This window comes from Taeniopygia guttata, chromosome 1 (genome assembly GCF_048771995.1).
Source record: "Taeniopygia guttata chromosome 1, bTaeGut7.mat, whole genome shotgun sequence".
Lineage (NCBI taxonomy): Eukaryota > Metazoa > Chordata > Aves > Passeriformes > Estrildidae > Taeniopygia > Taeniopygia guttata.
The window spans coordinates 39,874,335-39,890,208 of NC_133024.1; the positions used below are offsets into that span (position 1 = coordinate 39,874,335).

General features: G+C 35.4%; 1 protein-coding gene across 15 annotated transcripts in view; it reads left to right on the forward strand.

Annotated features, from left to right (window-relative positions):
• The window catches only part of CNTN5 (contactin 5), a 592,916-nt gene that overhangs the window by 368,505 nt on the left and 208,537 nt on the right, over window positions 1–15,874 (forward strand). For all 15 annotated transcript variants that reach the window (XM_072927379.1, XM_072927359.1, XM_072927346.1 and 12 more), the window contains 2 exons: window positions 4,735–4,858; window positions 9,576–9,751. In XM_072927379.1, coding sequence (XP_072783480.1) covers window positions 4,735–4,858; window positions 9,576–9,751 — 300 coding nt within the window. The remainder of the gene's footprint in view (window positions 1–4,734; window positions 4,859–9,575; window positions 9,752–15,874) is intronic.

The following is a 15,874-nucleotide window of genomic DNA, read 5'->3' on the forward strand; positions in this document are numbered from 1 at the left end:
TGTATAGGCTTATCAACAACAATTTCCTCAATCATATTAATGTTTCTTGAACACATCAATACCTAGGTCATTGGAATGTCATTTGGTCTGCATCATCTCAAGTAGGTACTTTTCTGGATAGGCCCTGTATGCAGAGTAAAATCATCTGTATTTTAAGATGGAAGGTCTGTTAGTGATCTCCCATTTTAGGCTGCTTTAGAAGTTCTATCATTTTACATTCCTTGTGTAGCTTTTCTCTAGAAAATTCTTCCATCTCTACATTCGTCCAAGAAACCTTTGAAACAAGGGGGTGGAAAATAGAGCAATGGTCCTGTAAAAAGTGCTTCTAAAGGGATACGAGCAGAAGAAAGGGAGAAGACCAGAAGGAATACTTCCTTCCCCATAAATTAAGGCTGCTTGAGCATATCCCCTCACATAACATGTCTCCTGTTTCTTCCCACCAGTAGCTCAGACTAAGATGGTTCCATGACTGATTAAGCCAGTCATGTATCTTGGAGGGTACTTATTTAAGAAAACATTGCTAATAACCTAATTCTTTTCCTCTTTGGAAAGTACAGCACTTAGAATTATCTGACTAAAATAATAATGCCAGTGCAGCTCCAATGCAGGAGTTTGAAGAGGGTCATATTTCTTTCCTGCCCACCTCTGTGTTCCCAGGGTTCCAGGAATTAATTCATTTTCTCAGTGTATTAATTGATCTGGATTTTTATCAACAATGATGTCAAGAAAGCAACTGTTAAAGAATTACACTATTTCAGTTACTACAGGATTTAAAGTACAGGAAACTTTATTCTCATCTGCAATTTGATGTTATGATATCTGCATTGCCCAGCAAGAAGAACTAAAGAACATCTGTTTTTTTTTCTTCATCAGTAACTGAGGGAGACAATGAAAGTATGAAAGAATATCTATAGATAAGAGAGAGAGAGAAACCACACTTTGGCTATTGTCTAAGTTGCAGGATACTGATTCCAATTTACATTCCCATGAGGATTTAAATACTTGGTACTAGGGAGTCAAATGTTCCAGAAATTTTATGTGCAGAAGTGCTGTAAGAAAAACACTGATAATCAAAATAAAATTGAAGCACTGCTCTGAAGAATATTCAAGAATTTAAAAGAGGGATTTTTCTTATATTTTGGAGGTTTTCCATATCCTTAAAAGTTGTAAGGGGACCAGAAACTAGCAGTTCCACTGCTGGTTGCAATGCACACCTGTATTCCCAAGACTCTGTGGTAAATCACTATTCTTAAATAAGATACCACTTAAAGCAACTAGTTTTCTATATCTTGTTTAGTAAAAGACTCTATGAGGAATGGAAATATTTCCCTTGAGAAACTATAATAGTAAATTGAAATATATGCATGCTAGTATGTATAGTATGAATGTAAGCATGCTAGTTGAATAGTAATTTAATTTTATGTTCTTGATCAGTTAGAAAAAAATAAGGTGTAGATCTCAAATCCTGCCATGCACACTCATGAAGGACTTTCCTATTAAAGACCATGGGTCGCAGCTAGCTGTGACCTATAGGTGCAAAAAAATCACGGATGAAAAAACCTGGATGTCTTTGGATCCCTGAAGGCATCAGAAAACATACACGAGCTTATATATCCATATGTACAAAGATATATTCATAAGCACAATAAGAAAATGAGGGCAATAAGGATAAGGCCAGGAATATTTCCCCAAAAAGACCACCAAAGCAAAAGGGCAAACCAATGGTTCATGAATCAGAAAGTTTTATTTCAAGGTCACACAGAGGGGCTGGGTTGCTCCCTTCTCTATGGCTTGAGGGGAGTCTCCAGCTGCCTGTGGGACCATGGTATGCTGCAGACTGGGGCTGGAGGTGTTTCCTTGTCCTAAGGTCAATGGCTGAGTCAAAGGCTGCAGAAATCTCTGACTGAGAGGCTCAGGGAGAGGACAAGAGTGTGCCATGGTCTGGTCCTGCACCTAGCCTTGCATATTTTTCTTTTCTTTCCAGTAATCCTAGACTGTAATACTATATTTAATTTCCAGAGTCCCTGCTAGGGAGAAGATAAAATCATTAATCTTCATTAATATACACCCTATCCATATGCCTCCTAATCTGCATGAAATAATACTTAAATCTAAAGCCATGATTTAGATTTGTTATACTTAATTAATTTTTGGTTTTGCTAAACTCTAGCTCAATGTCAGTGCTGTTTATTTACACCTATATTCATGAGTATTTTCTTTAGTGCAATGCAAGAAGTAGGTGACCAAATGACAAGAAATCCACACACTGTGTTTGTACCAACATTTTCCTTTCTTAAAATAAGTTTTCCCAGATGAATCCATTTCCCTTGTGGCATTTTAAGATGTACTTCTCAAAATTTATTACTGGAGTTATTATACCTTCAGTAATATCAGTACATATCAGAAGTGATTGTGCTTGATTTTTTGTGGGTTGTTTTTTGAGGTTTTTTTAATAATGCAGATATTTGTTCCAGAACACACATTTCTTCCAATAAACCCAAGCAAAGCAATGTGCACAGTAATATAAATATGCAAAACAGCAATCCATACGCCTTTACATAGTCCTACAAGTAGGGCTAATAAGCTGGAAAATTACGGGAAAGAGACACTACTAATTATTTCTGCTCTTATTTGCTGACTTTACAAATCAACAAGCTAATTATTTGAATCTATTCCAGCAAAAGCACATGCACCTGAAAATATAGGTATTTTCAAAATCTGCACTTGAATAGTACTGTAAAAAGACAAAACTGAAGCATATAATAAGTGTGTAGTCACTAAAAAGAAAGTTTGAAAAGCATAATGGGGTCTTATGTCACCTTTTTACTGTATGATAAAAGAGTTGAGAAACCCCAAATGTAAGAATTTAAAGACATGGAAATTTGCATCTCAAAGCTAATGTGCTATGACCTATGGCTCCCACAATTCTCATCCTTTTTCAGACTCCAAGTCTTCCTTTCCTGTACCAAGACTTTTAGCCTCCCATACCTTTTCCTGTGTACTCAGATTTTCTGAGGCTGTTAGCCTCAGAGGTTATTATTAGTATGATAAAGTATAAAATTATTATTATAATGCTTGCAGTTCCCAAAACTGTGAAACCATAACATGGTTGAAGCTTTGTGGAGGTAGTAAAACAATGTAGTAAATAATTTTCAGGTGAGTGACCAAACTGCAAATCTTCAGATGTACCTTTTTCCGCTTCAAACTACTGTTGGTAGAACAAATACAGCAGGATGTTATAAACTGCCTAATGTGTTGTGCTGTCCTCAGTAAGAACTGGAGGACAACTGTCCCATGAACATATGAAACCCTAAAACCAACAGAGAAAACCCTGCTCCTTTATGTTTCATTGCAAATAGCAGGACAATGCCACTATCTCTCTGTCGCGTTACCCGGTCTCTTCGACAGAGTCGGGGACTTTGGGGACGCGACGGTGGTAGTAAAGAGATGAGTCTTCCACCGGGCGAGAGTCTCTCAGGAGGCTTTTATTCTGAGGGATTAGGTGAGGGAAGGCGAGGGTGGTGAAGGGACACAGCCACTCAGAGGGCGAGCCAGCTCTGAGAGCCCTGAACCAGGGGCGGGACAGGGTTTATAACAGTTGCAGGGAAGGCGGGTCAGGGTACAGAGCATCCAACCGGGTGAGGGTATGAGGGTGGAGTCAAGGGGGAGTGACATGGCAACAGCCAACTGGGATAGGGGGTAGGAGTGGTTTCGAGGGAGGAACCAATGGGGGGTACAAAGAACTGAGAACTTTCTAGAACAAAGGGAAGGGGTACAAAGTGATTGACATAAACTGGGGGAAGGGAGAACAGATAACTGACAACTCGGGAGGTGGGAAAACTACACATCTGTGGCCTCCCATGGTAAAGCAGGGAGGTCACCAACCACACCCCCTCCCACATCTCTCTGTGCACAAATCATCGGGCTAGTGCTTTAAAGATGAAGAGCACTGTGAAATTAAATAATCCAAGAGTCTGGAGTAAGCCTAAAATTATTAAAATTCCACAGACTTCTGGCACACAGTGAGAATTTTATTCATTCAGAGCAACAGGACAGGAATACTTTGCTTGTGACCTTTTACTTTTCTGAAGGCTTACACTTCTCACTTCATAATATGAATGAACTGGAATCACAGAAGTGTTCTGTGGGTATATACAGCTTTTTTTAGTTCAGAAATGTAAATTCTTATCAAGATAAAGGTACATGCCAAAATTAGACAAGACAATGTAGGAAAACGAAATGTCAGATTTAGCTATATATCATTTAATAACAGACACCATTTGCTGCCATTAATTTTCCAAGTGATTTTTCTTAGCAGGTCCTTGACACAAATGTGAAAATTGTGTGTTACTTTTCTATGATATAAGCTGCTGCAAGCAGTAGGAAAATTTTTGTTTACCTTGCTCTCTATAAGTAGTTAATTCCTCTTAAGTCTCTTGAGCTTCTCAGTAGACTTCAGGCCAAAATATGTTTGATGAGAAAGCCATTCTTAGGCATAATAAACACTTAAATCATACTATGTGTTTTATTCTTCACTTAGTAATATTTAAAAAATTTCTTCTTTGTCTTTTTTTTCCTTTTAATAATTGATTTTAATGTAACCTCTAAAGTAATGCAGCATGAACCTTTGGAAAACATATATAATTATGCATACTTTAACCTCACATTATAAAATATATAACACATTTGCATTTTTTCAGCTTTCCTAAACTGCAGCACTTCTTTTTTCGACAGAAAGTGTTGATTATGGGCCGGTGTTTGTACAAGAGCCAGATGATATAATTTTTCCAACTGATTCTGAGGAAAAGAAAGTGTCTCTGAATTGTCAAGCACGTGGAAATCCTACTCCCACATACAGGTACCTGTTATAGAATTTTATTTTTTTTAGATTTCAGAATATTAGCCACTGCATTCCTACTCTGAAATTCGATGTATTTTGGTCAGAAACAACAGAAATAACTCTCTGACACTAGTGCTTTTCTTGATTGAATGCTTTTTGTGATTCTGAATAAGCAAGAAGCAGAAATTGAAGTGATTAAGGCAAATATTTTAAGTTTCAAATAATGTACTCTCTGCATCATTTCTATCCATGTGGAGAGACTCCTTTTGTCCAGTTTATTGAATCATGTCTGCGACAACTGACAAAAAAATACTAAATTCTTTGGGGTTTTTTTTATTTCTACCCATCTATAAAGCTACAAAATACTATCCCAACATGTAGGGAAGGCAGCAAAGTATGTGCATTAAATGATGTGATTTGGCACTGAAAGATACCATGGCTAAGTCAAATCTGGTATTTCTTCACTCACAAGCCTTCCATTTTATTCCTCTGCAACCATCACCAGTTGCTTATTTTTCCATACAGACTTGTAGGTCGCAGTTATCTATTATTCAGGCCTGTGGTGACACAGCTGTGAGCCTCAGAGTGCAGTTTATTGATGGTGCAAACCTACAGGTGGTAGCAGTATGTTGCAGTCACCTTACTCATTTGCTATATCTGCCTCTGCTCATATTTTATGTAAATGACTAGTGATGTAAGAGGGCTGGGGGAACATATGGTTGTTTATTTTTTTCCACATACCCTTCATCTTTTCTCATAGAGTCATTCTTCAATTACAACAGGAACATAAGGACTCTTATTGTGTTTTGTCATAGATGGAAATCATCAATTCCACATTTTGTCTTTTGCCTTTTACCCTTATTTGACTTGTGAATTCTTCAGAATTCTGGCTGAATTTTCCTTAGAGTTATTTAAATCACAGCTCTTACATTTCTATAACTCGAAGAAATCCAGAAGCAGTACCATCCTTAGATATCCCTACCATAACAGCACTCAATCTGCCTCTTTGCAACATATGGACTCATTAAATGCATCTGATCACAGCCCCCTCCCCCACCCCCCCAACAGCACAGGCATGACAAAAACACATAACATGGGATTAGGAATGAATATCCAGAAATTCTCCAAACCATAATAGCATGAATTCCTCACTATGTGGTATGAAAGCTATGTTGCATTCTTCTTTACTGACATTCCTTGAGTAAATTCTGTTACCAACTGGTGATTTCTTTATAATAAAAAAAAAAAAAAGAAAAGAAAGTGTATTAGTTCCACACATTGTAAAAGTGCTGTCAGTCCATTAAACATAGCCTGTGACTATTGGGAAAATGCACAAATTCGCTCCCAAAGGAGGACAGTCCTATATTTGGGTCTTCCAGACAACCTGATTATTCTTGTAGAAATTTTGTCTGTGGAGAACCTATGCCATCTCCCTTCTTTCTTCATGAAACAATTTTTCTGCATTTTCCAGTGAAATGCAATCAATAAATGCAAACTTTCAGCATATTTTAAAGGGTGACTACAAAGAGGATAGGGACTCTTTCTTCACAAGGAGCCACATGTAGAAGGCAAGAAGGTTTCATACTCCTCGGTAACCACTGAAGGCTTTCAAGATGCAAACAAACAAAATGCTTGATTAACTCATCTAGGCTCCATTTGCTGTATGAAGCTGGAGAAAATGATCTTTTAACATCTCTTCCAACCAGGGCTGATTTATGATCTTTTGATATCCATGTCTTCGGTTTTCCAGAGATTACTTGGTGTAAGCAGCCTCATAAGCAAACTTTCACTCATGGAAGGAGATATTTAACCTAAAAGGCCTAACTCAAACAGCACAATTTAACTTCTTCTATTGCTGCCACTTGTCTGCACAGCATTTGCAGTGCACACTACCATCCAAGGGAGGGAAAAGAAGTAAAAATTACTCTCTGAGGAAGATACTATTCTCCAGGACAAATCTAAAGGGAATTTAACCTCAAAAGATCTACAGATACACCAAGTTTTGAATAAGCCATTCCCCAACCACATTACCAAATAATCTCAGGAATAACTCCCTGAGATAAACAAATTCTGTTTGCTTAACAGTTCTGCAAATCATACCTTAGCATCACAAGTCAGGGCCAGTGCAATGAAGACAATGACTGCAATGCCTTTGATGATGAATACAGATATTTACAAACTTCCTGTGGGATCTCACCAGTCAGCATTGATACTGAGCTACAAGCAGGTGTTGAATTCCCTGAGATGCCACTTAACTACACAGCTTTCACTGATTGTGAAACACTACACGGACTCTTTTACTCAGGACACACATAAGCTGGGTAGTAATTGTTTTGTCAGTATCATGTAATTGTTTTGTAAATATCATTTCCTGTTGGAAAAGGCAATTGAAAAAAATTTCTAAAAATTATTTCTTGTCCATTAAAGCCAGAAAATAGTGTTTTGAAATGTTATCTGTAATTTTTCTTCAAGAAAAAATGTATCTGAGTTTTCCTAACAATCTGTGACCTTGGAAGTGTTATATTTTGGGTTCTGTCCTTCCAGATCAGTCAGGTTACCTAGGAAAGAGTCACTTAATTCAGTGTTTATTTTACTAATATAGATTATATGAGGGAAATACAATCCCTCAGGATAGACCACAAGATATAAAGGCAGGTAGCTATTAAGATCTAAGGTTCTGAGGTAGAATTCAAAGAACATATTTTTTCATTGAACTTAGATGAAACTAAAGAAATAAAGCTAGTTTAACTGAATTTTGTGACAGTTCCCATTTGGAAATGCCAAAACATTTTTTTTCTTTTTGCTATTTCCCCATCTCAATTTCCATTCAAGATCAATTACTTTGGATTTTTTTCACATCTATAGACAAGGATATATGTATTTTAAAAATTGACTTTCATTATGATTTCATTCAAAATATAAACTAATCAAGAAATTGGTCAAATTAAAAATTCCTTTCATTTTTTTATGTCTTCTATGTATTAATCTGTTTTAAAATGTACTTAATCCTTCCAAACTTCCCCTGCTATCCTTTAAAATATAAATAAATTTTCAGTGTTTCATTTCTAACATTCAGTGAAACAGAGGTGGTCTGCAATCAAAAGTCCAATTGTGAAAAGAAAGGACAAATAGGAGATTCATACTTCATCTATATTCTGACTATTCTGACCTTTGGATTAAGAAATATTCACCACTACTGAAGCTGAATTCTGCTCTCTAAATCTCATTCATCTTGAATGTTAACTAGATTGAGTGAATTAATAATTATTTTGCTTTGTTAAAGTTGTCTCTGGAGTCTAAAGGTTGCCAAGTTCTTCCAGTCTTTGCTGATCTCTGGCAAAGCTTGCAAATTCCTGGAAATTTCCCAAGCCAACCTTGAAGCTGCAGAATGAGAGCAAAAGAGTAATGAAAGAAATATCTGGGTATTATAAAAATTGTACCCTATCTGTTTACACTGCTTAACTCTTATTTGCATTCTTCTTAAAATTTCATGAAATTACACTTTGACCAAAAAAAAAAAATCTAAAAGTCTTCATATGTAGATTTTATTCTTTTATTCAGAAACTGCAAACACACACCACATAAGATGTTATTTCAGACTGCTGAAGTCTATTAATCAACCACAAAAAATATTTTATCTTGCAGCCAGTGGACTATTACTGAGTTTGTTGCTTCAGTCTTTTGGGATGAATAGGAGGCTGAGGCTTTTTGGTAGACAATATCTGGGAAAGGCGGGATACACAACACATAAAACCACTTGCACAACTGAAAAATTATGAGACTCTTAGGTTACTTCAGAAACCTCATAAAATAATTGTTTATTCAGGAATCATTCACATAATTTGCCTCCATTGGGATACTTTCAATATTTCTTACAGCCTGGATTTCTTCTTCTTATCTTCATTGCCATCCTTCATTTTACCGCTCTGGCTTCTTATTTCACTCCGAAACACCTCCCTAACTTAGCATTCCCTATTCACACTGTTTATTTATTCTTAGTTTCCATGTACCTAGTAGCTGTCAGGAACTGTCCTTCGCCACACAGCAGTTAATTCCAGACTTTTGTTCCAGTCTTTGAATTTTGTCTATACTGATTCAGTTGATAATATGTTGCCAAAATCCTATGTTGCATAACAGCCTACGTACATCAATCTGTCTCCTTGATCTTAACAGGTCTTGCTCTTCTTTCTTCTGTATTTAAATGAGGTGTCTCTGTTTCTTGGGCTAAGAAGATCAAATGCTGAAAGAATGGAAAAAAACTTTTCCTTGTTTTTATGCAGTGCAGAACTCAGCTCTGATACCTGTAAGCTCAGCTGGGCCTAAGGCTTTAGTGATAGAATCTGAATTAAAACTTTGATTATCATAAGCACAGTAAAATTCTTATTTTTGACATAAAGGATGCATCTGCTATGTAGTTTTCAAGTTTTAAGCTTTTGTGAACATTAGTTTCTGATGGGGAAAAAAAAGATGAAAAAAAGAAGAGATCATTATTTTCATTCAGCATAGGTAAAACAAAGAATATCCTTTTTCTTCAGAGGCTGAAGATCGGATCTTGCTTGTGTTTTTTGCTTTCAAGTTTTGCCAGAGTAATAGGTTCCCACACAAGATATCTCTGAGTAGTTGTTATTACAACTGGAGATGTCATATTTTGTGTCCTAAGCTTGATACCTTCACTTGAATATTAAATGCTCAAGCAGTTTTTCAGTGGGCTTTTTTTTTTTTTTTTTTCCCTAAGATGGCTTCGAAATGGAACAGAAATCGACATTGAAAGTGATTATCGCTTCAGTTTAATAGAAGGAAGTTTGATCATCAGCAACCCCAGTGAAATGAAAGATTCTGGACAGTACCAATGTTTAACTACCAACATGTTTGGCAGTATTTTAAGCAGAGAGGCTGTTCTTCAGTTTGCATGTGAGTAACATTTTTTTTAAAATATTGACAAATCAGACCTTTAGATTGCTTGATAAGGCACTAAATTGTGATTTGAATCTGTTATACAAGTGACACTGACATTGTTGAGCTAGAATCCCAAAATTAGAAATAAAATACTTAGTGGAAGAGAGTGATTTTCTGCAGACTTGTTACTTTTAAAATAGAATCATCAGGGAAAATAACTCTAGTGCATGTTCCCAAATGGTGTACTTTAATGGCATACTTGAATACTCTGCAGTGATGTATTTCACTCCTTGCTAGTTTCCTGAAACATCTATCATTTTGCCACACTCTCTGAGCAGGAAAGAAAGAACTGCAAACTTAGGAAAAGAATGAGATAAAGTACCTATATATCTGTTGGATAGTATGCACATATATACATTTTTTAAATGTATATATGTATGTAAATATATATGGTTTATTGTCCTTATTTTTGCATGCATATCCTTTCATACATGTACATATACTTTCATGAAATATAAAACTGAAGGTGTTTTTATAGCTGTTAATGGAAACCAAAAAATGTCTTACCTTTTGAAATCATCCACTAAAATATACTTTTCAGAAGCTATCAATAGTTCATGATCCCAAGTAAACGCTATGGTCTATCAAAGCGTTCTCTATTTCAAACATACGAGCAGGAAAAACAGGGCCAGGATTTCTCTTCAACCCTAACTTCCCCTCAGCACTTTACAGGAAGAAATCCAACATAATTTTATTATGTTTATCTAAATAAATCCCATAAAAATGTTTTTTAAGAGGAGGAGTTAAAAAATAACTCCATCCAAGTTTCTCAGATCCCGCTGAAAATAAGACAATACCATGAAATATGAGGCAGATATTCATATGGCCACAGCTGGAAAAATGGGTTTAAGGAGAAGTTGCCATCTGCATGTCTACTAACACATCTGGTGTTGTCGAGAACTCAGCAGTGAGGTCTGATCTTCACTTAATCCACCCCTCCCTGGTCAAGTCAGACCTCTTTAATTTATTCCTTAATTCTTATCTGCTGCATATTCCATCAAGGTGTTAGGAGATCATGGTACTATCCACCTACTTCTGAGCTGGGAAGAATAATGACATTTGTAAAAGTTTGCTCATGCCATGGTAGCATGTTTAAAACTCTAAGCACCACAAGAGTATCATGGTATTACTGGACTTCCATTTTAAATGTAGCTTCTGAGAAAATTCTGCTGCATTTTGTCTTTTAGACAAGAAAACTATCCTACAACAAATATCTTGGTTAGAGAACCCAACCACTGGTAAAAATACATGGTTCCAGCTGTCTGAACCTCAGATTTCTGTTCCCAGATCAAGAGTAGGGCAAAGAGGTCACCTTTTAACCTCCAACTGAAAAAAAAAATATACAGGGAAAGTGAGAGCTGTAGTTGCAATAACTACATCCACAGTTCATCCAGGTCCCCATGTACTTATATTATTACCTCCTCTAATAAAATAAATTTAGATAAAGTGACCAAAAAGAAAAAAAAATAAGATATTTGGTTTAGTGGGTTTATTTTCATTGGATTTTTAAGTTTATATTATCTTACACACCTACTTTTTCAGATATCAAAATTATTACAGTTTAATGTCTGAAATGTGATTTCTGTTTATTAAAGTATTTGGAAATTGTAATTAAAGTTTCTTAGGAAATTTTAATGGCAGAATGCTACTTGGAAGTGCTGCAGGACTTGCACCAGAGAAAAGGCTGTTATTAGAACATAAAAATATTTTTAAATGATAGAGTAATAACCGATTAAAGCTCTTTTAGAAGTTTGTGAGGAACTTGTTCATAAGAGCAATTTCAAGTTCAATGTGTATTTCTACCTTAATTCTATGTAGCATGATACTCTTCTTCTGATCCTGCTTTAATGCTTCTTCAATTCCCTGATCTTAAATAGTTGGTGTTCATGTTGAAATAATATTTGCATTACGCAGCAACTCAGATTTTAATATTATTTAATTCAAGTTGAATGATGTCACTGCACTGTAAACTCATACTAACATATCAGAAGCTTGTATCACTGAAAAGTTGTTGTAAGTCAGATCCAGTGGCTATCTCTTCCAGTGCCTCACCACCTTTATAGGAAAGTATTTCTTGCTAACAGCTGGCCTGCATATGTCCAGTTGATTTCAGTAAGACAGAAATTAAAGCATCGGAATAGATTTTTTAAGGAAATGTCCTAACCTTAAAGTAATTAAAGTAATTAGTTCTCCACAGTTTTACTGGGATCTAATGGCTTGAAAGGTAATTTATAATCCCAAGAAAAAACAAAGCCATTTCTGACTATGAGAGGCAGAGCTATACATATTGGCCTTCATTTTCCTTTTCATTGCTCAAAACCATGGTTGCTGATTCCAAAAGCTTAGAAAAAAACAGAAATTAAGTTCATGGAATTGTTTGAATGCATGGATTGTGCTTCTCTGGAAAATAGTTAAATATTTGCAACTTGAAAGTTGTTCTTCTAATTAAAAAGAGAAATGGCATACAGATCAAAATGGAGCAGGGACCATTAACCAAGGTCTTTGACAACATCTTAAGGACAAAATGTGTACTCTAAGGTGCCTAAATACCATGAAACCCAAAAAGGGAGAGCATGTTTATCACAATGAGTCTTAATTCTCTCCCAATTCTATGGCCAAAAGCCCCGTTGCTATGGTTATTATCATGTAATTCAGCATTGGTGATGCATTGCAAATATAAATGTTTATGTACTATATCATTTGCTTATGTGTGCACAGTTAAAAATAGGAAATACTTTGAGATGTCTGGATCATGTCTTTGGATTTGAAAGAGAAAGAGATATAAAGTGAACATTACACTGTACATGTTTAGAGATATAATACTTGAAATAACCCGCTCTATCACTGGTTATTTTTATGGAGCAAAATTGGAAGACCAGTTATGTGCAGCTAAAGGTCTGCTTGAAATTTTAAACTACCACAGCAGAAAACACTTATGAAAATTTAAACTTGATAAAAATTCTCTTTTTTTTTTTTGCTTTGTACTTCCTATGATGTCTCATGTCCAAGGTCATGATGATTTATGCTATTTTTATAAAGCAAGCAAAAAAAAAAGAAAACTATTGCATGCTGTAAATGAAATTAGAACTATATTTCTTTCAATAAAAACAAAACGTAATGCATAATTGAAAAAAATATATATTTCAGCTTTACTAAGTCTATCTGCCTTATGGCAAAACAACTGCATATTTTTGTATGTGGTTCTGCAGCTTCTCTTTGGAACAGTGTCCTAATAGCTTTGGCTACAACAGCAGATGTATTTTGTGCTTACCTTTGCCACATGTACAATCTCTATATTCCATTAGGTCACAAAACAAAATTGCTTTCCTTTATCTGTCTGTGCATTATTCAAGCTTTCACAAGCCTACCATCTCAATGATATTTACAGCCTGGCTAAAAACCTAAAGTGGTAGGGGAAAACAAGTTCTCACCTGTCATTTACAGAACTCCTCACTGCAATTTTATTAATCCAATTGTGACTGGCTTCTTTGCATAATTTCCTTTTTTTTTTTTTTTTTTTTTTACTAAATCTGTTTTATTCCTTTTAATCTACAGAGAAGGACATTGATTAGATTTAATATAAATGTCCTTTTCCAATGGATGATCTATGATAACTAACCAATGATGTACAGAATAGGAAGCCACCCATGATGTAGACATATAAATCAATAGTTTCCTGACAAGACAGGCTGCACACTGCCCACAGCACACTTTTGTCAACCTTTTAATTGACTTCACCTACAAAGAAATTGGTTTAATCACCTATGTTTCTTTCCTGCCATCATGCTGCTTGGACACCTTATTGGGTATATATCATAATTTCCTAGCATTAATTTGTAAACATTTGATTTATTGAAACCCTCTAGACTTGACAAAAGCCTTTGTTTCTCATGTTCATTCCAGAAGATGCAGAATTAAAAAATGGTGCTACAATAGCAACATTTACTTCAAAATCATATCAATCTAAAGTTTTAGGTACTATAACTGAAAGGTGAAAACCTAAGTGAGAAAAGAAATCAAAATGCAGGTAGTTATACTTTCAGTCTCAAAAGAGTCCCTGATCACCCTGTAATAAATTTTTAAGTTTGTGACTGCTTTGCTCTGAAAGCATCACAGCTGTGTGAAGAATGTTAGTTACTGTGTCAGTTAAGAATAGCTACACCTACAACAGTGACTTGCACTACAATATTTTTTGATTGTTTTCTTTACTATCCCAATATGCTTAAAAGGCACCTTACAACCATGTGTAATTACCATAAAAAGTAAATTTTGTTTAGAACTGTTTGCATTTTATTGATAAATAATTTATTAATTGAAGAGTATCGTTCAGTGAATTTGAAATTAATGTGAATTTGTCAAACTCTGCCAACAGTTTTAGCTGTTCTTTCCAACCACAGTTTCCTACATAAATGTTCAAACCATTTACACATATCTATTTTTAAATTCTGCAACAGTAGCCCTTTATTTTCTTAAGAGGATCGGGAAATAAATTTACTGAAATATATATTTTTTTTTATAAAAATGTTGGAAAAAATTATGTTTTCAGTCAAAGTAGAAGTCTGGAAAATGATTTTTTTCGAATTTTAGCTGTGGGGTGCTTACTTTGTTGTTTAGTGAAATATTCAGCTTATATAACTAAGTTCAGTTTTGCAAAATGCTAAGAACTTTGGCTCTAGTCTAAAAAGACATTTCACCTTAAAGTATATGCATAATCCTTTTGAAGCTGATGGGGTGATGTACGTCCTTAAAATTCAGCACATGCTTAAACCCTTTGTTGTTGTTAAACATAAGGCTTCCTGAAGCAATATTTGAAACAATCTGCATGGATTTGTTGCCAGTGTCATCATGACAGACACATAATGGGTTTAATTAAGCCTTCTGTCATTCATTTCTTCATTCATTCTTTTTAAAGTGAATAAATACCTTTGAATAATAAACTTTAGGAATAAAAAATAGCAGAACTTATTACAACTCATTTTAAGCAGCATTTCTCAAAGCTCTCCTCTTGTAAAAGATAGATCTTGGTACTATGTTGTGACTATGGTGAATTTTCAATGAAAATTTGCCTCCAACCTCACTTTACATAGGTGAATCTGAATCTGAAACAAGTATGGAGAAATCAGTAAAATAAGCAGGTCACCTAAAACTGTAAAGACAGCACCCACTCTTTTCTGAAAGAATGTCAAAATTAATGAATTTTATGTTTTTCAAATTTCCAAACAAATCATTGAGTATTGCCAAACAGTAAACTTCCTGGGAGTTCAGCTGTATTCAGGAGCAGTGTCTAGTGAAAGCTTTGGAAAAAAATATCAACTTGTTTCCTAGAACTCCCCTTCCACAGTATGCCTTTGGAAATGGTCTCCTGACCCTATCAACAGCAGCCTATCTGTAGTAGCATAAGATGAGCTCTGGTAGGCTTCCTCAGTGTTTCTGTCCCTTCTGTTCTGTTCTTGAAGCTGCCTGAAAATTGCAGTCAATTTCCATTTTTTCATTGCTACATTAGCATTTAAAGACCTTGCCTCTCCATTAGAACACTTTAAAGAGCAAAGGAAACCCAATCCTTTCCTATCTACAAAAGCAGGTGCTTTCTTTCACAAAGACAAGAGGAGAGTGGAGAAATTCTTTCATCTTCTGTCTGTTGTCTCAAAACAGTATCCTGTCATTTCCAAAAGAGGTTCTTTGTCCTAGTAAAGTAAGCATTCCCTAGCACTGAGTGCAAATCATATGTAAAGTTTTACATCCATAATTTGCAATTTATTTACCTTCCAAGACACAGAGTACTTCTAAATTCTCTTTTGAGAACGGCCCCTAGTCAATTCTGCTAACACCCAAAATGTGACAAGAATTGTCTTGGAGAAGGCTGTTGTCCCACCCAAGAATCCCAGGTACTCTTCCAACACAGTGACACTATCTGTGATGAAAATCCAGTGCAGGAGATTATTTCTTGATACCTTTCATTATATTAGTATAGCCAAATCTTCATCTGAAAGGCAAAGATTTAAGACTTTCCGTGTTCTCCCAAAATAAGTTGGCTCCTCTTCGTCCTTAGAAACAACTAATTCATTGACTTCATCCACT